Genomic DNA, 25,102 nt, shown 5'->3' on the forward strand with positions numbered 1-25,102 from the left:
ACCCTTGAAAAACCCTTGACATGCTTTAATTCAGTCTGTTCTTTTCCTTGAGGAGTGTAAAGGGGGAGGGTGAAACTAGCGTTTAGTTCAATGGAAATTTTGCCTAAATAAAGATTGCAGGCCTAGGTCCAAACTATTTCAACCAAATGTTTTGCTCACCGTCACTCATCTTCTCTTGGGCTGTGTGCTTAACTGTGTGCTAATTTCTTTCTATTCTTAATAGGTAATTGTAGCTACGGCTGACATCGCTAATTACAGCTAAAATCATATTGAAGATATTAAAATAGACTCTTTGAACCTTATTCCTATACTGTTTTAAACACAGGCATACAATACAAGAGCAGTGACAAATGTTATTTCACCTGTTATATTTTTTTTAATGGCAGGTGGCTTACTTTACCTCAATATCCAGACAGGAAGAGTTTGAAGGAAATACCAGGAAAGTGATCCCGCTGTTTTCCATAACATACTTTCTAACTATAACCTTTTCCATTATTTTGTGTTTAAGGTAAGCTCTTTTCTTCTAAGTTAATAATCTTTTATTTTTCTTTACTTTTCCATGTCCTTTATATATTTTATATTTTATTTAAATTACCTTTTACTTGAATTACAAACTCTTCTTTTCCAGCTGAAAAATAAGAGTTTGTAATTTGAGACAACGGCTCTCTTGCCTAGTAAAACAGAGCCCTAGTCCTTGGTTGGAGGTCTACTCCTAATAGTTAAAGTGTATGACTATTAATATTGATACAAAAATGGTAGGTGAGCCTTAAAGTCTTACTCATGCGAGTAGCTGTAGCATAGTCAGACATCTTGCCCGAGTGAGAACTACTCACATGAGTAAGGATTTGCTCGAACATGCCCACATCTATATTCTTAAGGAGAGAAACGTGACTTGATGCAAATCTGGTACTGAAAAGCAGATGCAGTAAATCAAAATGTTATTACTGAAGTAATTTAGTACAGATGGGCCAATTCTGTAGTAGCAGTAACCGAGGGCCATGGCCACCACAGCAGGTGTGCAAAAGGCCACCATAGGTATGTGAACGAGGCAATGCTTTCTATGTACCTATGTTTGCACACTTACACAGGACAAAAAAGTGAAAGTGGAAAAAGAAGGGGTGTGTGCGCTTTCATAGGCTTCCTTACAGCTGATCCTGTCCTCCATCAAAGGTGTGAGGGACTATTTCCTATATAACTAGTTATGCCTGCTCCATTGCAGGAGTATCTGAAAATATGGATTCAAGGCAGTTATCAATGACCAAAATGAGGATCCTGGGCTGCCAGGTTCCAAGGTGAAAAGCTTCCCTTCCTGCACCTATGCAGCTCTAGTTTTGGCCTATGTGGGATTAACCTTTCATTATGTTATCCTTGAATTGAAGAAAACATTTTTACAAAACAAAGAATAATTGGTATGAAATGTTCAAGAAAAAGCTGTAATATGAATGTGTGCATTTTGCTGAGTTTCATGTTTTGCTGAATTTTCTGTGTTTTTTCTAGGGATAGGAAAATCTCTTCTTCCAGGTTTGTTTGTGAAACCTGTAGAACCTGTTTGTTTGGTTTTAGGATTCAAGACATCAACATTTCATGTAAAACAAAAACTAGAAAATGAATTGTTCCAACAATACAAGAATGTGTTCTCCATTTTCAATAAAAGCTAAATTAGGCAAGGTTTAGTCTTCTAACTGTCCCTGTGTTGCAATTAACTTAACCATAAATTCCTTTATTAAATCCAAAGGCCAAATGGTACCTATGAAATTGCTTTCACCACATCTAAAAAGCCTAGACCAGGGGTGGGAAAACCAGACCAGCCGGGGCGCTGGGTCTGGGGACCACGTGACTCAGCCCCGCTTCGGCGCTCCCGCTGGGATGCAGGGTCGGGGCCACATCTCGCGGCCTCCGGAAGCTGCGGCATGGCCCCGCTTCAGCTCCTACGCGCTCCAATGGGAGCTGTATAGGCAGTGCCTATGGATGGGGCAGCATGCAGAGCCACCTGGCCGCACCTCCGCATATGAGTCAGAGAAGGGACGTGCCACTGCTTCCAGGAGCCGCTTGAGGTAAGCACCGCTCAGAGCCTGCACCGCCTGAGCCTCTCCTCATGCCCCAACCCCCTGTCCCAGCCCTGATCCCCCTCCCACTCTCCAAACCCATCAATCCCAGGTCGGAGCACCCTCCTACAACCCAAACTCCTCATCCCCAGCCCCACCCCAGAGCCTGCACCCTCTTCCGCACCCCAACCCCAATTTTGTGAGCATTCATGGCCCGCCATACAATTTCTATTCCCCGATGTGGCCCTCGGGCCAAAACGTTTGCCCACCCCAGGCCTAGACCATAAGTAATTTACTACATCCAATGCAGTAACGTGCATGTATGATCAACTATACTTACAGATGGAGCAGACCAAAGAAATGTCCTCTCATTCTGCTTTGCCCCTGCATAATTGGGCTGGATCTGGTAAAGATTCTCCAGGTTCATGGCTCTCTTTATATCCTTCAGCGAATTTGCTAGAATTAGCAAAATCCAGTTTGAAGCAGTTTATCCTTATTCCACCATGGCCTTTCTTTTATTTGTATTTGTGACGGGTTGGACCCCTCTGTCCTGGGTGCCACCTGATGTACTAGGGCTTCACTGAGCCCACCTGCTCCACCAGCCTGGGCTCCCTTACACTGTTTTGCTGAGCCAGGCTCTCTGGCCTCCTCCCGCGCGCGCACGCACACACACACACACACAGGTAGGGACACACCCCAGCTGAAGACTCACACAGAGACTGCAATGAGCTCTGCATGGGAAGACTGAGCTAGGAAATGGCCCAGCACTCAAGTGCACACAGCCCTCTGGAGGATAAATGCAAAATTAGACCATCTTGCACAGCATAGTAAACTATACAGCGTAAGCTTATGAAGTTCGCCCTCTCCCTCAATGTGGAGGGAGATATGCACAGCTTCCCCCTCCCCCATTATGAATTTCACAAACTGGGTTTAGATAAATCAAAAAAAGTTTATTAACTACAAAGGATAGATTTTAAGTGATTATAAGAGGTAGCAAACAGATCAAAGCAGATTACCTAGCAAATAAACAAAATCGCAAATTGAGCTTAACACACTAGATAGGTAGGATATGAATTAGGAAATTCACACCTTGAGTGATAATCAGGCTGGCAGATTCTTAAGGCACAAGCTGCCTTGGCTTTCCCAGGTTTTCATTCACAGACTAGAAATCCCTTTAGCCTGGGACCATCATTTCCCACAGTTCAGTCTTTGTTCCTCAGTCTTTCCAGGTGTGTTGTTGTAGGGGGAATGAGATAGCCTCATGATGTCATTGTCCCCCATTTATATCTTCTTCCTACTTGCTGGAAAGCTCTTTTGCTGTGACCTGGTCAAACAGTTCCCATTGTGTAGTACTATCTCTGAGAGGTTTCTATTGTACACAGTTCCTGGGGTAATCCTTGTGCTCGTGTGCATTTCCTCAATAAGCTAGTAACATGGTTTGACCTTTTTACTGTTGTACCTGAAAGGCTGCTTGTGGAAGTTTTCAACCTCACAACATGTTTCAGTAACACATACATAGCCAAACTTCATAACTTGACATACGACGATAGCACATACAATCCAATGAGATATTAATGTCTAGCAGATCAAGACTTTTAGAATGATACCTCACAAGGCATACTTTGTACAGAACATATCCTAATTACTTGATAGTGGTGAATATTGGGGTGCCAGGGTGTCACAGTCTTGTTACTGCAGCACTTTATTTTATAGTTACTTTTTGAACCATACATCCGTCCCACACTACATTCTAGTCTTATAAATCATCATTCTCAAAGCCTTATTTTACTTGTTGATTGGGGTCTTTTTCTTACTAACCTCAAATCATAAAGCAAATATACTATTTTCTTAACCAAACTTAAGCTAACTTTAATTCTTTAATTTCATAACTATCCCTACACCATTTAAAAACACAAACCATTTTAAAGTTAGTCTTTAAAGTAGTCAGACTAAAAATGACAACATTAGGACTAATTGGCCTCTGTCCCCAGTTAAGAACTTCCATTCGTGGGTCTACCGACTATTGAGGAATGAATAATTTAGCCCTAATTGACTTTTCTTTATTTGCATTATTTAAATCAACTTTTATTACGGGCTATTTTTCTTGTGTTTTAGCCTGTATTTAAATGGCTGAACAGTATATTGTTTAACTCTGCCTTTTTGATTTTTGAAAGATTTTTTAACACGTACAGTTTTCAGAAATCCATCATGCGATCAGTCTTTTGGTGAGCACAAAAGGAAGATTCCATGTCCATACTTACATTCCTAAAATAAATCACAGCAAAATGCAGCTCATTTATAAATATTACTCTTTAATATTTCAGAGGTTTTTCCATTTCTTGAGCACAGTAACTTCTGCTGGTCCAACTTCAGAGTAGAACTTATCTTGTTAAAAGTCTCTTCACAAATAAAGGTTTCCTCTGTTTCTGAATCAATTTTAAATTTAACAATAATATTGTAAATTTTGAGATCAAAGCCTGTTCATGAATGCTGTCTTTGAAAAGAGATCGCAGAAAATAGGCACTCGCTCTTGCTTAGGATATTTCCCTGACTTCTTTGCTTCCGTAGACACATTCCCATATCCTTATTACTTTTCTTAGGGCTGTCGATTAATCGCAGTTAACTCACACGGTTAACTAAAAAAAATTAACCGCAATTAAAAAATGTAATCATGATTAATAGCACTGTTAAACAATAGAATAACAATTGAAATTTATTAAATATTTTTGATGTTTTTCTACATTTTCAAATATAGTGATTTCTATTACCACACAGAATACAAAGTGTACAGTGCTCACTTTATATTATTATTTTATTACAAATATTTTCACAGTAAAAATAAAATAAATACTATTTTTCAATTCATCGCATACAAGTTCTGTAGTGCAATCTCTTTATCATGAAAATGAAACTTACAAATGTAGATTTTTTTTGTTACATAACTGCACTCAAATCAAAACAATGTAAACCTTGATCCTACAAGTCCACTCAGTCCAACTTCCTGTTCAGCCAATCGCTAAAACAAACAAGTTTGTTTACATTTACGGGAGATAATGCTGCCTACTTCCTATTTACAATGTCACCTGAAAGTGAGAACAGGCGTTCTCATGGCAATTTTTTAGCCGGTATTGCAAGGTATTTATGTGCCAGATATGCTAAACATTCGTATGCCCCTTTGTGCTTCGGCCACCATTCCAGAGGACATGCTTCCATGCTGATGATGCTCATTAAAAATGTAAGGAGAGTCTGAATGTGCTCTCCCCTGACAACTAGTGATGAGCTGTAGAAGAGGACTTCAGGAGCTGATCTCCTTTGCATGGGCACACTCACCCTGCCTAGGTACTCAGCATGATGAGATCGCTTGCCCAAATGATCACTTTTGGCTGGTGTTGTATCCCCCGTCTTCTTGTTATTGGACACACACACCTGCTTGATGATGAGTTCCCAATTGCAATTACATTTTGTGAGCTGTCAGGGAGTTTTTAATCCATTTATAAACATTTACAGCTTCATGCCTCCTGAACTTCCCTGGGCATTGCTGTTCCCTGTGGTAAGCATCTTTATGTCTCAGAATCTTGTGATATGCTCCTTCCACTCAGGCCATTCCATGTAGGTACCGGACTGAAAAACTTGGGGAGAGAAGGAACTTTGGCATTTTCCTTTCCTTTTATGTCCAAAATTAGTCAATGTCTAACACTATGTCATGTGACAAATGTAAGGAATCACAGAAGATGCTGTCCCCTCAGCAGAAAAAACTCAATTCGAATAAGGAAAACAATGCTATCACTAAAGCGACTCTGTCCCTCTCTGCTTCACTGTAGAGTTTCTATCTACAACTTTCCCCAACCCTTTCCTGCCTGGTTTCTGTGACAGCTTTAAAGAAACGGTTCACATAGCCATGCACTCGTCATGTGTAAATGATCAGCAGGACATTTTCATAGCATCTGCTAGAGAGGTTGATTCTGAAAGACAGTGGGCATCTCTTGCAAGATGCTTAGATACAGCCTTGACGGGCATAGTATCAAGGGATTCTGTAGCTAGAGATGGAGTTTTCTTTACTCCTGCTGAATTTAGCGGGGGGATTCACAATCCTCAGGACCATGCCACATCAAGCCCTGTGTTTTCATTTATGAAGGACACAGATGCACTAAAATAATGTATTTCACACCAAACTAAGATATACATTCACAACATAACTTGCATAGTTTCCTTTTCCAATCAATGTACTAAATGACGAGGCCAAAAGAAAAATTATTACCTACCGATAAAGTTTGTCAAATTTGGACTCACCAGCACGGGACCAGCTGGGAGACTTCTGAACTCTGTGCAGAGTAGAGAAGCTATCACAGAGCTGTGTAAGCTGTGAAGCTGGACTTCAGGCCCAGGCAGGGTGCTCATTTCAATCTGTCAGACAGGCACTGTTCTACAGCCAAACGTACTCCTATCAGGGAAGCCCACTTGCTGCTCATAGGAGAGGCAAAGACAAGACATGCTGGCATCCCCCTCAGAGGTGGGAATCATAATGTTCAATTGAATGGCTGCCCCAGTTGAGCCTTTCCCTCCCCGCAAAACACAGGTGCTCAGCAGCAGAGCTCAGAGCCCTGCCTTCCATCCTTTCTCTCCAGTCTGAAAGAGAGCCCTCGGGTTTCTTGCTTCTGGTCATTTCCTTTCCTTTTTCTTATCTTCTCTTTTTCCTAAGGGTACATCTACACTACAGGGGGGAGTCGATTTAAGATACGCAAATTCAGCTACGTGAATAGCGTAGCTGAATTCGACGTATCGCAGCCGACTTACTCCGTTGTGAGGACGGCGGCAAAATCGACTTCTGCGGCTTTTTGTCGGCGGCGCTTACTACCACCTCCGCTGGTGGAGTTAGAGCGCCGATTCGGGGATCGATTGTCGCGTCCCGATGGGACGCGATAAATCGATCCCCGAGAGGTCGATTTCTACCCGCCGATTCAGGCGGGTAGTATAGACCTAGCCTTAGTGTTCTGCAAGATAGTGAGAGAGAGGCAGAAGGAGGGAGAGAACAGGAGAAAGGACTCCACACGTCTCAGGCAAGGAGCCTAGGAGTCAAAGAAAACTGCGGTTTACATAATCAGGGCAGAGTTTCACAACTCTTTGCTTCCCAATAGGTGGCATCATATTGCTTTCTTTTTACTCATTGTTGTATGATGGGGGAATAGAGAGCTACAACAATTCTGCTGTCAGTTAAACTCATGCACCTACACTGAGTCACTGGTTGTGCAGTTTAATCTGAAGGACTTTAAAATGTTAATACCTGACACTCTCATTAAAGTATTAATGAGAATCATGTAACCAAAGTTGCTTTTGCAAAACATGGTAATTATAATTTATGTATTATAAGGATTTTGTATGCCATTGCATATTTTATATTATTTATAATCTAAGTATATAATATAAAACCACAGCATTTAAAAGCTTAACAAGATGCTTTGTACATAATTTTCCAGGGTTGACTGTGTACGAAATAAAGTGTGGGTTGCAGCCTTTGGAGTGCTGTCTTCTGCGTTAGCTGTGCTAAGCAGCTTTGGACTGTTGCTGTTCTGTGGGGCACCATTTGACATGACTGTAGCAAGTGCACCATTTCTTATATTGGGTAAGTGAAAAGAAATTGGGCTTGATGGAAAAAATGGAAATGCAAAATGTGCCTAGTGGGAGATTATTGTTACATGCCATGAATCAGGGATCAGCACAATTACAAGTTAAGACCACTGGGTACGATAGTCATTTTCCAGGTGTTTATCCATTCTGTTATTCAGCAGTGCAGAATGTGCAAAATAAGGGCTCACTTGTAATGGTTTATAGCAGGAGGTACAGCAGCAGGGGGCCATTCAGCTTAGTGTGAGGTTGAAGGTGGGTCCATGCTCCCAAAAGCAGTTCTGTATTTTCCATAGCATGGATGAGGGATCTACCTCATTATCCCAGGCGTGCTTTCTCTTTCAGAGAAATGTGGTGAGAGAGAAAGAGAGACCTCACCTAAAGAGATCTCACCATGGGAAAATGTAATACATTACCTTGTATATGGAGGGGATGGATGACATTTATTTTCTGTGGGTCCATAACTTCACTTAGTGTGAACACAATGCTTATTGCTCAGTTTAAGTCATTGCTTGTTTTGCAATTTTGCTATTTTCCATTAGAATTGATATTGATGGTATGTACAATAAGCTATTCACCTTTTCCCTTTTGTAGGGGTTGGTGTTGATGACATGTTCATTATGATCTCCTGCTGGCAACAGACTAATCCTAAAAATAAGGTTGAAAAGCGGATGGCTGAAACTTATGCAGAGGCAGCAGTGTCTATCACAATCACCACTCTCACTGATGTTTTAGCCTTCTACATAGGGATGATAACTTCCTTTCAGTCTGTGAAGTCCTTTTGTCTCTACACAGGAACGGCTTTCATCTTCTGCTATATATACAACATCACATTCGTAGGAGCTGTTCTTGCTTTAAATGGTAAAAGGGAAGAAGGCAACAGACACTGGTTAATTTTCACAAAAGTGAAGGACATTGTTCAGCCTCATCGCTCCTACTTGTACAACATGTGCTGTGTAGCAGGCTTTTCTGATAAATCTTCTGTGGGAGAAGGTGAACATCCAATGAACAAATTCTTTAGGAAATATTATGGTCCTTTCCTTACAAAGATTTGGACCAAAGTGTTTGTGGTGTTGCTGTATGGAGGGTTCCTGGCTACTAGTATTTATGGGTGTACTCAGGTGAAGGAAGGTATAGACCTGCGAAATCTGGCTAGTGACGATTCTTATGTTATTCAGTACTATGACTGGGAAGATGAATATTTCTCAGAGTACGGTCCTAGGATTATGGTCACTATCACAGAAAATATACTTTATTGGAATCTATCCATTCGTAATGACATTGAGAACTGTATGGAGTCTTTAGAAAATAACTCCTACGTGGACAGGAATCTGTCAGAGTCATGGCTACGAATGTATGCGAATGTTGCTAGAATTGGTTCACTGAATATAGATACTAAGGCGTTTTTCATGGGTAATTTATCTGAACTATATAAATTATTTCCAGAGTTTGAATGGGACATTTAAAATATTCGCTATAAGGAAATAGCAGCCTCACGTTTTTTCATTCAAACAGTGAACGTTACTACTGCAGTTGATGAGAGAAACCTTTTGCACCAATTAAGAGACCTGGCCAAGGACTGTAAGATCCCATTAATGGTATATCACCCAGCATTTATATACTATGATCAGTATATCGTAATAGTGCCAAACACCATTCAGAATATTGGAATTGCTACTGGAGTTATGTTGTGTGTTTCCTTGCTGCTTATTCCCAATCCGCTCTGCTCCTTGTGGGTAACTTTCGCTATTGCTTCTGTTGTTGTTGGCGTTGCTGGTTTCATGACATACTGGGATGTCAATCTTGATTCCATATCTATGATCAACCTTGTCATTTGCATCGGGTTTTCAGTAGATTTTTCTGCTCATATATCTTATGCATTTGTTTCAAGTGAAAAGTCAACTGTGAATGAGAAGGCAGTTGATGCACTTTATCTTCTTGGCTACCCCGTGATACAAGGTGCTATCTCCACTATATTAGGAGTAATTGTGCTGCCTGCAGCACAAACGTACATCTTCAGAACATTTTTTAAGATTATGTTTCTCGTTATCTTGTTTGGAGCTGTTCATGGTCTTGTTTTTATTCCGGTATTTTTAACCTTTTTTGGAATTTATGGCACATCATCAAACAAAAGAGTAAATATAAAAACAATAGGAAAAAAACAGCAGCTCTTTTAGTAACAGACAAAATCCAATTAATGTATCAAACAGCTTCATGCTGAAGGCAAAATAAATCCAGATTGCTCATAAATTTACATACAATTTAAAATACAGCGTATCAGCCAAAAAGAACACGTTGAAGGTTTCAAAACATTAATCTGCAGATTTAAATTAGCATTGTATGAAAATGTCACAGATTGTACTGTTCAGATTTAACACTTAATGGGAGTAGCTCAAAGCCCACTAGGGAACTTTTAGCACACTGTAGCAGAGTCCTCATGGACAGTTACTGCACAGCATGCAAGTGTACTGTAGATTAGACCCCAGTTTGCCATGCACAAACTGTTCATCCAGATAAGCCCTTAGATCATAAGAGAAAACGTGGGTCAAGTGAAATGATATCATATTAGAAGATTACCAAACAAAAAAGCTTTGTTAAAATACATTTAACGTTAAAAGCATGTTTCAATAGAGTCCAGATAAAACCCTTCAGAAATGACACTTTCCTTTACCAAAACGCTACAGAAAGTATTAAAAAGTTTGGAGATCATTGAAGAGCTCCAACCAGTTCCACACTGCTGCGTAATCTTTTGTCACTCATTATAACCCTGCTTGACATAATCCAGTGACCAGCTTTAAGATTGCCACTCTCTTGTATTCTATGAAGGATATATGTTGTTGGATGTATTCTGTTGATTTTATCTATTCTCTGTTAAATGACCAATAAAGATTTCAAAAGAAATATTGTCAAGAATATGTTAAGTTGTGCAAGCATTATTTGGGCTTTCTCATAATGTACGTTCTCATGAAATTTAAATGTAGGGCGCCCTATATTACCATGGAAGCAGACAAATTGTTAAAGTGGTTGATTGAAAACCAGGCCTAGGAGCAGCAGCAGCACCTAAGTATTGCGCAACTGGCAACTCAGGAACAGCAGCTTATTGCACAACAGCAGAAGCACCCCGGGACCTACTGCAGCAGATGGCAGCCGAGTTGCCACCTTTGACCCATCTGACCTCATCAGCAGCGACCCTGTTTAATAGCTACCCTCTGACCCAAATGTAACCAAATGATTTGGTGACATTTGAAAGGGTTGCCACAGTTTCCCTGCCAGAAATCTGCCTGGCCCAGCCCATGTGTAGCAAAGAACAAGCTACTTTCAAGGCGTTGGAGTTTGCAGGAGCTATAGGTTACAATCAGCCAGACTGGATGGACATACAGATGCTGGTTACAGAGTGAAATATCGTCTCCTGGGACACACCCCAGGTCAGCACGCAATGGTTTTGGGATCTCTGGTGGTGGTGGTGGCTGGAGGTCTCCTGAAAGGCCCTGACCCTTGAGGGAGGATTTGCTCTTTCTGTGATATATTCTAAGAAGCTATGGATAACTATTAAATGTGCATTAATCGTAAGAGGGCAGACAAAAACTACTAACCATTCTGTGGAGAGCTGTCTCTCCTGGCAGTTCGAGTATGAAGCAGTGATCCTAAAAGCCCCTTAATGCCCACTGGCAGAGGGCCCACTATAGTAATTTAAAATTCCTCTTTTTCAATAATACTCCAAAGATAAAAAGCAACAGAGGGTCCTGTGGCACCTTTGAGACTAACAGAAGTATTGGGAGCATAAGCTTTCGTGGGTAAGAACCTCACTTCTTCAGATGCTGCTATAGCGCTTGGGTAGAACTGGGTTTGGGGGTAGGGCAGCAGGGACTGAGGGCACAACACTGAGAGTATGGCACACATGCAATAGCAGTGGGTTTTTAAACCCCCTGGCTGGCTGCCCAAGCAGAGACCTGAGCAGCCAGACACTTTGTACAACCAAAGTCTGACCTGACTTTGGGAAAACACAAATGGCTTAAAAATGTTTTGAATATTTCACCTTGTTTTTTAAGCACCCAAAACTTGCCTAAAGGTGATGCACTGCAGACTCACCTGTGTCTCGCTCTATCAGCATTAATATTATTCCCTGCCTCTCAAGCACTCCCAATTTTTGATTCTTTTCTCCATCTGCTCTCCTTGATTTCTCTATCAGAAAAATGGGGATAAAAATGCTTTCCTTCTCCCACCCTGAGTCTAACTTGTCTATTTACATTGTATGCTCTTTGAGGCAGGGACTGTCTCTCACTCTCCGTGTTTGTGCAGTGATTAACACAATAATGATAAATAATAATATAGCGCTGAGCTCGTATATAGCACTTTTCATCAGTAGTTCTCGCAGCACTTCACAAAGAAAATCAACATCATTATCCCCATTTTACAGACATTTGGTTTAGGGGAAGCTGGAAGGTTTGTATTATTTTAGTGTGTTTTTTATTTGAGTGAGTTTACATTAAACAGTTGCCAGAAGTGCCTGAGGGTTTCAATCTCTTCATTACTGTGCTCACAAAAAACGGAGGCTGACACTAATAAAGCAGAAGGCCCTAGGGTGTCAGTAGATTTGTTTAGAGATGTGGGACCCACTCATCAGCATCAGACTGGGTAGGCAAGGACCTACAGGGAAAAGAAGGAAAAGGGACCTCTAAGGCTTTGTCCATCCCAGTCCCACTGTACCTCAATCCCTTTGACTATAGTTTTCTTCTTATGTAAAACAGAAGAGTGAGATCCTGACCCATTGAAGGCAGTGGGAGTTTTGCCACTGACTTTAATGGGGGCCAGGATTTCACCCAAGGAAGGGACATTTGGGACGGCTGTAGTCCGAGGGATAAGAGTTTTGCAGGGTTTCAAGGCTTCCACAAACCTTTGGTACTTGATCCGTTTCCTCCTGGCTTCCTTTTATGTGCCCTGCAAAACTGCTGCTGTTACCAAGGTGTCAGAAAGGCCCACTGTTGTAATGTAGCAATAACCCCACAATAGGGTGTGGGGGGGGGGCTCATCCACAGAACTGTGAGCCTATGGGTACATCTACACTACAGCGGGGAGTCGGTTTAAGATACGCAAATTCAGCTACGTGAATAGCGTAGCTGAATTCGACGTATTACAGCCGACTTACCCCGTTGTGAGGACGGCGGCAAAATCGACTTCTGCCGCTTTTTGTCGGCGGCGCTTACTACCACCTCCGCTGGTGGAGTTAGAGCGCCGATTCGGGGATCGATTGTCGCGTCCCGATGGGACGCGATAAATCGATCCCCGAGAGGTCGATTTCTACCCGCCGATTCAGGCGGGTAGTATAGACCAGACCTCAGACATTGTCAGTGAAACAGAAGTGAGTGTTTATCAGAGCAATAGCTGCATGTGCACCCCAGTCCAGCACAAGCCTTAGCTGCTTCTCAGCACTTCCTGCCCTCCCCAAATACGGTGTCCTGCAAAATTCTAACTCTCTGCCCTGCTCCCTGCATAAATGTCTCCTTGGCTTTGAGTGAAAAAGACAAAATGGAAACACCTGTTTAAAGAGCACTATTTAAGTTCATTTCTTCCAGTACATAATCCACATAATACTGCCGTTATCAAGCATCTGAGGCATATTGACTCTTTAGTGGTTGGATTCTCCCCAGCATCACTGGGTCTGTAGTTGACTTGCTCATAAGTAGACTTGGCAGAATTCAATTTTTATTTTGGGGTAATATCGATGTTTATTTTTAAGCATTTTAAAAAGATTTTTATCAATTAAAATGTTCAGATTTGTGCAAAATTATGGATTTTAAGCATGTTTATTTAAATTTCATAGTTGCAGGAAACTATGGTGGGGTCAGACAATTATTTAATGAAAGTAGACATCCAGTTTCAAAAACTTATAGCTTTATTACTGTTAAAACACAAATGGTCAACATCAAATGTCAAAATATAAAAAATAAATATCCTTAAATCCAGGGCTAATAATTTCTAAAGCAACATTTTTCTTTTTTGCATATTTGTACATTTGAATTATTAATCAATGGAAATATTTTGACATCAGTTTGTGTGTGTTCAGTGAAATCAATGTTCATTGAGATTTACCAATAAAAATATAATCTTACCAAGCCTAATCATCATAAGCAGTTCACTGAACTCCAGTGAATTCCAACTGGATATCTTGCAGCATCTGTTGAATTTCAGAAGCTGTTGTCTTATTTTGGTGAAATACTATCCCTTCCACTTTCTCCCAGAGGTATTATTTTAAAAAGGACAATAATAAACATTGGCTCAAAGGAACCTAAGGGAATTTCACTGAGAACTGGGAACCTAACTTCTTCAAGCTCCTCTAAAAATATCAACCTTTCCATATTACCTTTTTTACCCTGAATGAAATAAGGGCTTTTAAAAAAGCATTAAGGAGGGAAAAGGGTGGGGGGGAGAGGAGAAAAAGAAGAAATAAAACAAGGCAGTGAAAAATGGAAACACTTACTAGTTTTTTCTTTTCTACTGTATTTATGCGTTTGCTTTTTAATAGTGGATGGATAATAATTGATACAATGAACTGAGATTAACTTGTTATACTGTGTGCTTTTATATATATTCATTCTGATATTTTTCATGGATATGTAAACATTCATAACTAAAACAGAAAAAATGTAAGCTTGTAGCAGTTGTGACAGCTTTTTGATTTACGATATATGGTGAAGAGAAAAGACCGGTGTATCCTGGGACCAAGGTGGCTACAACCCTACAAACAATATGTGGTAGCATCATGCAAGGCATTTCTTCATTTGAATGGAAATGATATGTATTCATAAATAACATATGTAATAGGCAAGTAATAAGAATAATATAAATCACAAACAATTGCTAAGATATTGTGTTGTTCTATTTTACGATATTCATTATTTAAGATGCAGTCAAATCAATCTATTATTCATTAATATCGAAACAGAAAATATATACAATTTACTTATATTTTATTTCATATACAAATCTGCAAAATCAAGATGTATATACATCAATTTACTGTGTTTTTTACTAATACATGTTAACAAAAAATGTGTGCTACATACAGAAGGTATGATGCATACAATGAGTAAAGTGCAGTACCAAAACTAAGCTGGTTTGGTGGTAAAGAACTAACTTATTATCATTCAAAGCTTTATTCTACCCAAAGTGTATGATGATTGATTTGAAATATCACTAGGGTCCTAGTAACTCCAAAGTTACCAAATTACTCCATGAAATGGGTTCCTATAACCAGCTTCCATCTTCGATACTTTCTGCTACATAAGTTGTTTTCTCAAGTGACCCACATTCATTAGAACTTTCTTCTAAAAATAGTACTAAACTTGACATAGTTGTGTGAGGATCAAGTAGTTTCACAAGGGGGATCTCCACCCTTCTTTCATGGAAGATACGATTCTGTAGCGTCATGGCTAACATAGAGTCCATGCCCAGTGATGCAAGTGATGTGTTCATTGTAAGATCACTTGCATTTGTACTACTGAGATAACTCACCAATGAGGTGATATAATCTTCAGAATTGACTGGAGATAAATTCTGAGGGGTTCCTTGTTCAGATACCTCAAGTTTGCTGCCGAATTCTTCTGAAACGAGTGTACGGAAGCGACTTTTGAGTGATGCTATTCGAGAAAGAACATGATTGCTTAGAGTTCCAAAATTTAATTTGACTACAGCTTGCTGAGGATTATTCAGAATTAAGCTTTTTTTAAGATATTCATAAATTTCATGTACCTGCAGAATATCTATGCCTTTGGATTCCAAAATATTTTGAATGTTGTTTTGATTTAGCAGTAAGCCAAGATTCAAGGCACCCCAATTAAGGGATTGTCCTGAAAGTCCACAATTCCTCCTGTAGTGGCAGAAAACATCCAGGAAAGAATTAGCAGCAGCATAGTTTGCTTGTGTTGAATTTCCAAGAAATGAAGTCACAGAGGAGTAACACACAAAATAGTCAAGTTCCTGCCCTCTGGTAGCCTGGTGGAGATTTATTACCCCTGCAACTTTGGGACTTAACACTTTCTCAAAGTGAGATAAGTTCAGAGCTTCAAGACGTCCATCATGCAAAACCACAGCACTATGGAATACACCTTTGATTGGGCTCTTTGGGAAGATTCTGTCAATTGAACTCATAGCTTTCTCAACCTGAGAGCTAGAAATAACATTACACTGCAAACTGACTATTCTGCTCCCTTCACACTGATTCTGCAAAGCCTTGATTTCTTCTTGCTTCTCACTGCTTGGATTGCTCCTTGAAAGTATTGCAATACAGCCCCCTCCATTCTGGGCTATAAATTTCACAGTTTCAAATCCAAGCCCAGTGAGTCCCCCTGCCACTATGTAAACTGCATTCTGATTAAACATTTTCTTCTGTGCTTCATACACAGGTATATCTGAAATCCTGTTGGTCGCCACATCCCCTTTCAGCACAGCCAGTGGGATAGATTTGCAGGTGAAATAGGAGGTCGCTGCACTGTTTGTACTTTCAAAGCTCTCAGTCTGCTGAAAAACAGAATATGATAGGTTTTTTAATTCTTTCATTTGCATTGATTTGATCCATCCGTGGACAGCCCTTAGGGATTGTTTCAGAGCTGCTTTCTGAAAGGTACTGAAAAGTTTCAGTATATGAACATGAATGTTTTCTTGATCACTTCCAATTAGGTATCGAAAACATTCAGACTGTTGATTACCATGTACTATCACAAGGTCTCGGAGATGGGAAAGACGGACTAGAACTTCCTTAGGCATTCCATCTACTGGAGGCAGATAAACAAGGGCATTGCACTGATTTACACGTTGCCAATGATCAGACGTAGGTTTTGCAAGTACTGTTCTCCAGCCCATTTCCTGTGCTGTCAGAGTGAGCACTTTGCACAAAACTGACTCTGGTTCAGTAGAAATAATACCTAAAGTCCCACTATGTTTCATCTTTGGTAATGTTTGATTTACAATTTCCCATGCTACCATAAAGTATGACACACAAGGTACATTTCTAAAGCATGGAAACTTCTTGATGTTGAAACAAACTGTCCCTGGAACCGTGACTCTTGATGATGCAACAAGTGGATAACATGAAGCCACATGATCTCCTACCTTAATTTTTTTCACTTCACTGCCTACTGCAGTTACTGTGCCACTGAAGTCCAGAGCTAAAAGCTTATGTTTGTCTATTGTATATGAATTCCAATACAATGTATTCCCAAAGTTACAGCTTGAAATGCTAACAGGAAAATAGTCTTCTGAATGGATACATACTTTATCCATTTGAACTTCAACACTGTGATTTTCAAGCTGAGTAATGGTATTATTGGCTATTTCAGCAGATAAATCTTTCATTTGGTAAGGATCTGTAGTATATAAAGTAAACGTCTCTGAGTTCTGAAGAGACTTTGAAGGTTGACTGTAATCCACATCTTTAAATGGTGTGCGTCTGATTTCCGAAGTGTAAATTCTTCCTTGATTGATCCAAATTTCTGGATGATCCTGTCCTTCATACTTTACAATAACATCTGCTAAGGCTGAGATGTCCAGTGTACTCGAAGAGCTGATGTCAATCATCTGAAATGTGATTTCTGAAACTTCAACTATGCAGGTTCTCGTCATGCCACACAAAGCAAACCCAGGGTTAAGATGATCTACATTTTTATCTGTTGTTCTGTAGGTGATTATTCTAACTGAACAACTGGATTTTTTCTCTCTTAATGCCACAATAATTTGGCGATAAGCCTCACAACACTTAGCTAAATGTGCCACCACTTTCCTTGGGAATTGGTCATTTAACTTCTGAATTCCCCACATGAACAAAACATCCTGGTAGTCTTCAAGCTCCCTTTTCATTTTATGTTGTGCAGTCATTTCTGAACTCTTGGCTTCCAGCAATGTCTCCCAATCTTCATACATAACATATCTCGACTCATTGTGTAAGTATCTTTTGAGCTGCTGAGCTATTCCAAGTCTGTCAGCAAACACAATGACTCTGGGTGCTTCCCCTAAACTTCCTATGGTCTGAGCGGGAAATATTTCTTTCCACTTATTTTCAAAGAGCAAGTCATTGTCTCTGGGGGATGTTGGCTTCATAAAAGTGATCCCAACACGTTTCAGTTCTGCCAAAACAGAGCCATGTTTATCTGTAAAGCATCCACAAACCTCTAAGTAGTTCCCAGTCGATTTGCTTGTTTTCAAATATATCATCATTTCCTCCTCCAAAGGTCTGCAAACTACAAGGCTGCCTATGCCAGAAGGAAAGCCTGCTCTGGTTTGGAAAGTTATTGTCGTCATGACAGCGGTCATCTGTAGAAAACAGTCTAACAGCACTGGATGGATACAATAGTCAGACATCTCTTCTCTTGTCTCTCTGTTCACCTTTATGCTGGTTATAGCTTCCTTTAGCTCTTCACAGTAAAATACATCACTTAACTGTCTGAACATGGAACCATATTGAAATCCAACCTGAGACAGTGTTTCATAAACCTCATCGGCTGTAACTACTGATTTACACCGTTGAAAGATGTCTTGAAAGGAGATGCTGTTTTCTTCCACTGCAGCTTCAGACTTCTTTTTAATTTGTCCTGATGCATAAACTGCAGCTGAGGATGACAGTATTTTGAAATCTGTCACTGTTTTTTGTGACGCCAATTCTATCTTTAAATCATGGGAATTCTGGTTTAAAACACATGGTGCCAAAAAATTGATACTAATCTGACAAGTACTTAAAGGCACTTTCGGCCTCGAACTACTCATCACAGATGCCAAACCGAGCTCTGCAAAAAATGCACCTGGAACTAAAGCAACACCATTGTTCTTGTGCTCATATAAATAGGGTGCTGATGCCTGGGAAACTGGGCAGTTGAATTTGGTGTTGTCGTTGTTCAAACTGCAAATCAAAGGATGATTTGAGTTTACAGCTCTTCGATTTGCTTGTTGGTGGATGTCAAAATAGGTCATTAGCTTCTTACGATCAAACTGGTACCTTGGAAAGGCTGCTGGAAAACTTTGATACCCTTCATAAAAGTGATGCCAGTCAGGATTATATCCCAATTCAAACAGATTCCCTGCAAGACTAAGAAGTGTCTGATATTCTTTATCAGTTTGCAAGGAGGACAAAACTCTAGTTTGTTTGCCTAGTGTTTCCGTTATATACCTGTGTAATGCTCTTTCTGGGCCTATTTCAACAAACACAACATTGTCCTTTTCTTTAGCTGAAGTCACTATGGCCTGTGTGAAAGCTACAGGATCTCGAGCATGTCGGGCCCAGAACTTGCCTGTAGTGAAATCATCTGCGGAAGCAGCCTTCCCAGTCAGTGTTGAAATCACTTCAATTTCCGGCGTCTGTTTTTCCAAATATTGTAAATGCTCCATCATCTCCTTAACTATTGGATCCATCATGTGGCTGTGGTATGCAGCTGGGACATGTAAAACACGAAGAAATATGTCTCTCTTGTTGAACAGTTGAGCTAGTTCTTTCTGAAGGGCACTCACAGAGTCTGCATCTCCAGACAAGGTACAGGAAGAAGGGCTGTTAAAAGCTGCAATGCACACCTTCCCAGAATACGGGCCAAGGGCTTCTGATACTTCTTGAACAGGGATGTTACCAACTACCAACATTCTGCCTCCAGTAACCTTCGCCTGTAACCTACTCCTGTGATAAATTACTTTGACGGCATCTTCAAGGGAAAGAAACCCTCCACAATGGGCGGCAGCAACTTCTCCAACTGAATGGCCAACAGCATTTACGGGCTTAATTCCCCAGTGTTTCAGAAGAGAAGTTAAGGCAACCTGGAGAGTAAAAAGCAACGGCTGGGCAATTTCTGGCCTGGAGAAATCCTCACATTCACTTTCAGTTAATCCCAGGAGGCTGATGGGTACATATTGCTGAAATAACATTTCTATTTCTTTACATTTGTCTCTGAATACTGGCTCTGAACTCAATAATGTCTTGCAGATCCCTTTGAAATTTACTCCATTAGCACAGAACACAAAAACTAGTTGTGGAGTCATCTTTGACGGAGTTGTTTCTGTCTTAGCTGCTAATGCAACTTGTTGCTGTAAATGTTGAAGAGAGTTTGTAACAAATGCTTTTCTGTACTTATAATTTACATGGCTTCTTCTACAGGCAGATGTATAGGCCAGATTTGGGAGAGTTACTGAGTTGCTTATGTTTAACTGTTCAGCTGTGTCTTCCATTGTCAATTTAAGGGATTTGCTTGAAGCCGCAGAGAGTACAAATAATTCAATCGGTCTTTTAAAAGGAGGAAGAACCTGTGTTTGCTTAAACTGTCTGACAACAACATGGGCATTGGTTCCCCCAAATCCAAAACAGTTGACACCAGCTACTCTTCCAAATTCTCTCGACTCTTCCCATTTCTCTACTGTTGTTGGAATTGATAGATTTAACTTCTCTGTATTTATGCTACTAATATCCTCTCTGTAATGCACAGATGGAACAATCGTTTCATGGTGCATCATTAAAAGAACTTTAATTAACCCAGCTGCCCCAGCAGCTGATTCAGTATGGCCAACATTTCCTTTAACAGAACCAATCTTTAGAACAGGCATTTTAGGAGATCTGTTATTACCAATGATGCTACCTAGGCTCTCTGCTTCTGTAGGATCTCCAGCAGGAGTTCCTGTGCCATGTGCTTCAACATACTGCACAACTGATGGGTCAACATGAGTCAGATAAATGCTGCGTAGTAATTTTTCCTGTGCTGTCTGAGATGGTCTTGTGATTGGAGTCACGGATCTGCCATTCTGATTTACTGCACTGATGTTTATAACTCCCCATATTCTGTTGTAGTCTTCTAGTGCCTGTTTTAAAAAAAATGGAAAAAATATATGGGATCATTTGGGATTTTTACAACAGAAGGAAGAACAAGGGCAGACAGAACATTCTGTTTAACTCTTAAATGTACCCTTCTTACACTAGGATAAGTGCCTAAATATTTTAGCCCTGGATATTAACCTCACAGTAGAAGAGTCTAGAGTTGTGAATATGTCCTCCCATAAGAGAACATATTAGAATGGGAATTGCACAGTCCTGGGTATTTGGAAATATTATTTTTGGAAGCTCTATGAAAATGAACCTACCTTTTTTAGTGGCTTCAGTAAAAGAACACCACAGCCTTCTCCTCTTCCATAACCATTTGCCTTTTTAGAAAAGGGCATACTCATCCCCTCGGGAGAGATCATTTTTGCTTTACTCAGAGATACGAAGGTGCGGGGATCTATAATGCAGTTCACTCCTCCACACAGAGCCGCTTCGCAATCTCCTGTGGTAAAATAAATGTGTGACTGTTTTCCATTTTCTTTGCATGTCTACAGATTTACATTAATACACTGTAATAATATTTGGAATTGTTAACAGTGCCCATTAGTGATAAAAAGAATTTGCAGGGAGATTATAAAAACAGAACTGACCCACTGAAAGTGCATAGACATATTCAAACTTTCAGGCCCTGATACCCAACAGATGGTAAAATTCTCAGTGTTTGGAATGGGCCTGAGTAGACAGCAGCATATTAATAGAAGCCATTGAGAGAGTAAACACTCTTGGTCTTTTATAAAAACAAGAAACATCCACCCCTTCATGAATCATGATAATGTGATTTGAAAGAATGGCAGACACCAACAAAGGCTTACATCTTCTATGGGTGCCAAAAATCAGTGATAGTGTTTGACAGTTGCTGTTGCCTGTCACAGGTGGTATAAAGCCCTGTAACCCGTACCAGTGGAACTGAGGGTGCAAACTTTCATTTTGGTAATGGTAAAAAACAAATGCTTTTAGGCTTTACCAGCTGTGACATTAGTCAAATTACAGTGAGACACTGCACATCTATACCTTAGTAACTTAACTACAGTATCAACCCTAATTTATTTGCTTATTTACTTTTAGTCCCGGTACCTTGTTTAACTGCTTGCGAGCCGTAATGCAAAGCAAAAAGAAACGATGAGCATGCAGTATCAATGGCAAGTGATGGTCCAGTCAGATTAAAAGTGTATGAAATCCTGTTAGCAGCTATGCTCATTGCTACCCCAGTTCCATCGTAATGATTTATTTCAGTTACTGCTCTGCTTGATATGATCTCATAGTCTCGATTCATAAGACCTGTAAAAACAGCAGACATGCTTCATGTTAATGAGAGAGATTAAAACATATGATCAGATCCAAACCTAGCGGTGTTCTTTGCTCTTGTAATTTTATCCTGTGCCACGCTACATCAGCACCTAGAGTGAAATCCTGGCTGTATTCAAGTTAATGGCAAAACTCCCATTGACTTCAGTGAGCCCAGGATTTCACTCCTGATCTATATATTTGACACTTGAAATTTGTCTGAAGGTATTCAATGACATGAAGGCCTCGTCTGCAAGAGAAAGTTTCACTGGTCTAACTAAAGGTGTGATTCCAAACTGATTCAGTTAAACTGGGACAAACCCCTATTTTGATTTAACTTAAACGGATTCCTAATTAACTTAAACTAAACCAAAATGGGCCTGGTTTAAAACTAAAAGAGAATTCATGGAGCCTTTTGCACTATTTTAACTGAATGGATTTTAAAATCATGCCTTTAGTGAAACCAGCACAACTTTCTTGGGTAGCCCAGGCCTTAGCGCTCAATTTTGACAAAGCCCTATGCAGCTGAGCAGGGCAGTAAGGCCTTATAAGAACCATCCCCATCCCATGTAGCCATGCAGGGCTTAGCTGGCTGATGAGACATTGGGTTGAGTGAGGCAAGAGCTGCACTCCCAATAGACTCCCTGTGAGCAGACAGATGAGGGGAAAGGGGCCGTGTTACTGATCCTGTGGGCATGCAGCCCTGTAGTGGGAAGAGAGAGGAGTTCGACCAGCTGGAGCACCAGGAGCTGGAGGCACAAAGGCTGCCAGAGATGTCAGGAGTGCAAGGGAAGCATCCACAGTGCTACCTCCATCCGGAGAGCACAGTGTCCACCCCCTACTTAGCCAGGCAGTGCTATTTGTGATTTAGACTTAGAGTGTCATTTATGTAACAATGAACAATACAATTAATTCATTAGACAATGTGAACTGTTCATAACATACACTATGCAGCACTGTTCAGAGCATGGTAGCTTTAGATATTTCATCATTAAATGAATAATGTTAGATAACTATGTAAAGTACAAAGAAATGTATACTGTTTTCCAAGATGCTAAATTTATGAACTGGTTCACCACTAGGCTGCAAGCTTACCAACAAAAACCCCTGTTTTGCTACCACTGACATGTTCCATCGTGACTCCTGCATCCTCCAGGGCTCTGTACGTGCATTCCAAGAGTAACTTTTGTTGAGGATCCATGCGCTCAGCTTCTACATCATTAATTCCAAACAGCTTGTTGTCAAATGAGTTAAATCTAAGACATACAAATCAGGAAATGGCATGAGATTCTTATAAGGAAGCTAGAGAAATGTGGCCTAGGTGAAATTACTATACGGTGGGTGAATAACTGGTTGAAAGAGTGTAATCCACGAGTCGTTATCAATGGTTTGCTATCAAACTGGGAGAACATATCTAGTGAGGTCCCATGTAGGTCAGTGCTGGGTCCGGTACTATTCAATATTTTCATTAATGACTTGCATAATGAAGTGGCGACTACGCTTATGAAATCTGTGGATGACACCAAGCTGGGAGGCGCTGTAAGCACTTTCGAGGACAGGATTAGAATTCAAAACAACCTTGATAAATTAGAGAATTGGTCTGAAATGAACAAGACTAAATTCAGTAAAGGCAAGTGCAAAGTCCTGCACTTAGGAAAAAAATTAAATGTACAACTACAAAATGGGGAATAATTGACTAGATGGTAGTACTGCTGAAAAGTATCTGGGGATTATAGTGGATCACAAATTTAATGAGAGTCAACAATGTGAAGCAGTTGTGAAAAAAGCTAATATCATTTTAGGGTGTAGTAACATGAGTATGCAACACACATGAAATAATTGCCCTGCTTTACTTGCCAACTTTCTAATTCTAAACATAGTTAAACTCTGGAACAGGTTTCCAATGGAGGTTGTGAAATCCCCATTACCGGGATTAGGAACAGGTTGGACAAATACCTATTATGAATGGTATAGGTTTACTTGGTCCTACCTCAGTGCTGGGGACTGGACTTTATGATTTCTCAAGGTACCTTCCAGCCTTAAATTTTTATGATTCCATGATATATACAGCATGCACTATGAGAGTTTGTGTTGCATATTCAATTGTGATTACATGACAAGCCAAATCTCTGTATCCCTCCAGGAAAATTTCACATCAGAAAGTGGCATGCCAGTTAAGCTACAAATGTAGCAAGTACAAATGTGACCATAATGTAATTAAATTTAATATCCTTGTAGTGGGGGAAAATGACAAAGGAAGCTAGTTAAAGAGAAATGAAAAGAAACTGTCATAAGAATGAAATGCCTGCAAACACGATAATAAAGGTTCACACTAAATGGATATCCAAAATTTAAAAAAAGTAAGAGGACCAAAAAATGCCACCATGACAAAAAGAGGTGGTTAGAAGAAAAATGATATCTTTTAAAACTTGGAAGGCAAATCTTACTGAGGAAAACAGAAAGGAGCATAAACGCTGGCAAGTCAAGTAAAAGTTTAATGAGGCAGGCCAAAAAAGAATTTGAAGAGCAACTAGCAAAAGACACAAAAACTGACAGCAAAATTTTTAAAGTACATCAGAAGCAGGAAGCCTGCAAAACAATCAGTGGGGCCACTGGATGATTGAGGTGCTAAAGGAGCATTAAAGTAAGACAAGACCATTGTGGAGAAGTTAAATGAATTCTTTGCATTGGTCTTCACGGCAGAGGATGTGAGGGAGATTCCCACACTTGAGCCATTCTTTTTAAGTGACAAATCTGAGGAATTGTACCAGAATGAGGTGTCAGAAGAGGAGGGTTTGGAACAAACTGATAAATTAGAAAGTAATAAGTCACCAGGACCAGATGGTATTCACCCAGGAGTTCTGAAAGAACCCAAATATGAAATTGCAGAACTACTAACTATGGTACATAACCTATCGCTTAAATGAGCTTCCGTACCAGATGACTGGAGGACAGGAAACAGAATGCTGATTGATTTTTTTTTTAAAGGCTCTAGAGGTGATCCTGGAAATTAAAGCCTAGTAAGCTTAACTTCAGTATCAGGCAAATGGGTTGAAACTATAGAAGAGGGCAAAATTATCAGACACATAGATGAACACGGTATGTTGGGAAAGATTGAGCATGGTTTTTGTAAAGGGAAATCATGCCTCATCTATTTATTATAATTCTTTGAGGGAGTTTACTAGGAAGTGGACAAGGATAAGACAGTGGATATAATGTACTTGGACTTTCAGAAACCCCTTGACAAGATCTCACACCAAAGGCTCTTAAGCAAAGAAAGCAGTCATAGGATAAGTATCAGTAATTTGTT

General features: G+C 40.1%; 2 protein-coding genes across 2 annotated transcripts; one reads left to right on the forward strand and one right to left on the reverse strand.

Annotated features, from left to right (window-relative positions):
- The first annotated feature begins 7,444 nt into the window (after positions 1-7,444).
- LOC101937436 (patched domain-containing protein 3-like) lies at positions 7,445-10,492 on the forward strand. Its single transcript, XM_008163037.4, has 2 exons — positions 7,445-7,665; positions 8,262-10,492. The coding sequence occupies exons 1-2, from the start codon at positions 7,632-7,634 to the stop codon at positions 9,131-9,133; spliced, it is 906 nt and encodes a 301-aa protein (XP_008161259.3). The 5' UTR covers positions 7,445-7,631; the 3' UTR covers positions 9,134-10,492.
- A 3,229-nt stretch (positions 10,493-13,721) lies between these two features.
- On the reverse strand, positions 13,722-20,351 carry LOC101937174 (phthioceranic/hydroxyphthioceranic acid synthase-like). The gene has a single exon (XM_065582924.1). It carries the CDS (start codon positions 20,235-20,237, stop codon positions 14,913-14,915), a length of 5,325 nt encoding a protein of 1,774 aa, XP_065438996.1. The 5' UTR covers positions 20,238-20,351; the 3' UTR covers positions 13,722-14,912.
- Positions 20,352-25,102: the final 4,751 nt, after the last annotated feature.

This window comes from Chrysemys picta, chromosome 2 (genome assembly GCF_011386835.1).
Source record: "Chrysemys picta bellii isolate R12L10 chromosome 2, ASM1138683v2, whole genome shotgun sequence".
Lineage (NCBI taxonomy): Eukaryota > Metazoa > Chordata > Testudines > Emydidae > Chrysemys > Chrysemys picta.

Bases quoted from the DNA above. Each gene is read 5' to 3' on its own strand.
- LOC101937436 (XM_008163037.4), top strand. From the start codon at position 7,632: ATGACTGTAGCAAGTGCACCATTTCTTATATTGG. The intron at 7,666-8,261 runs GTAAGTGAAAAG...TCCCTTTTGTAG, and splicing joins TGCACCATTTCTTATATTGG to GGGTTGGTGTTGATGACATG.
- LOC101937174 (XM_065582924.1), bottom strand. From the start codon at position 20,237: ATGCCTGTTCTAAAGATTGGTTCTGTTAAAGGAAATGTTGGCCATACT.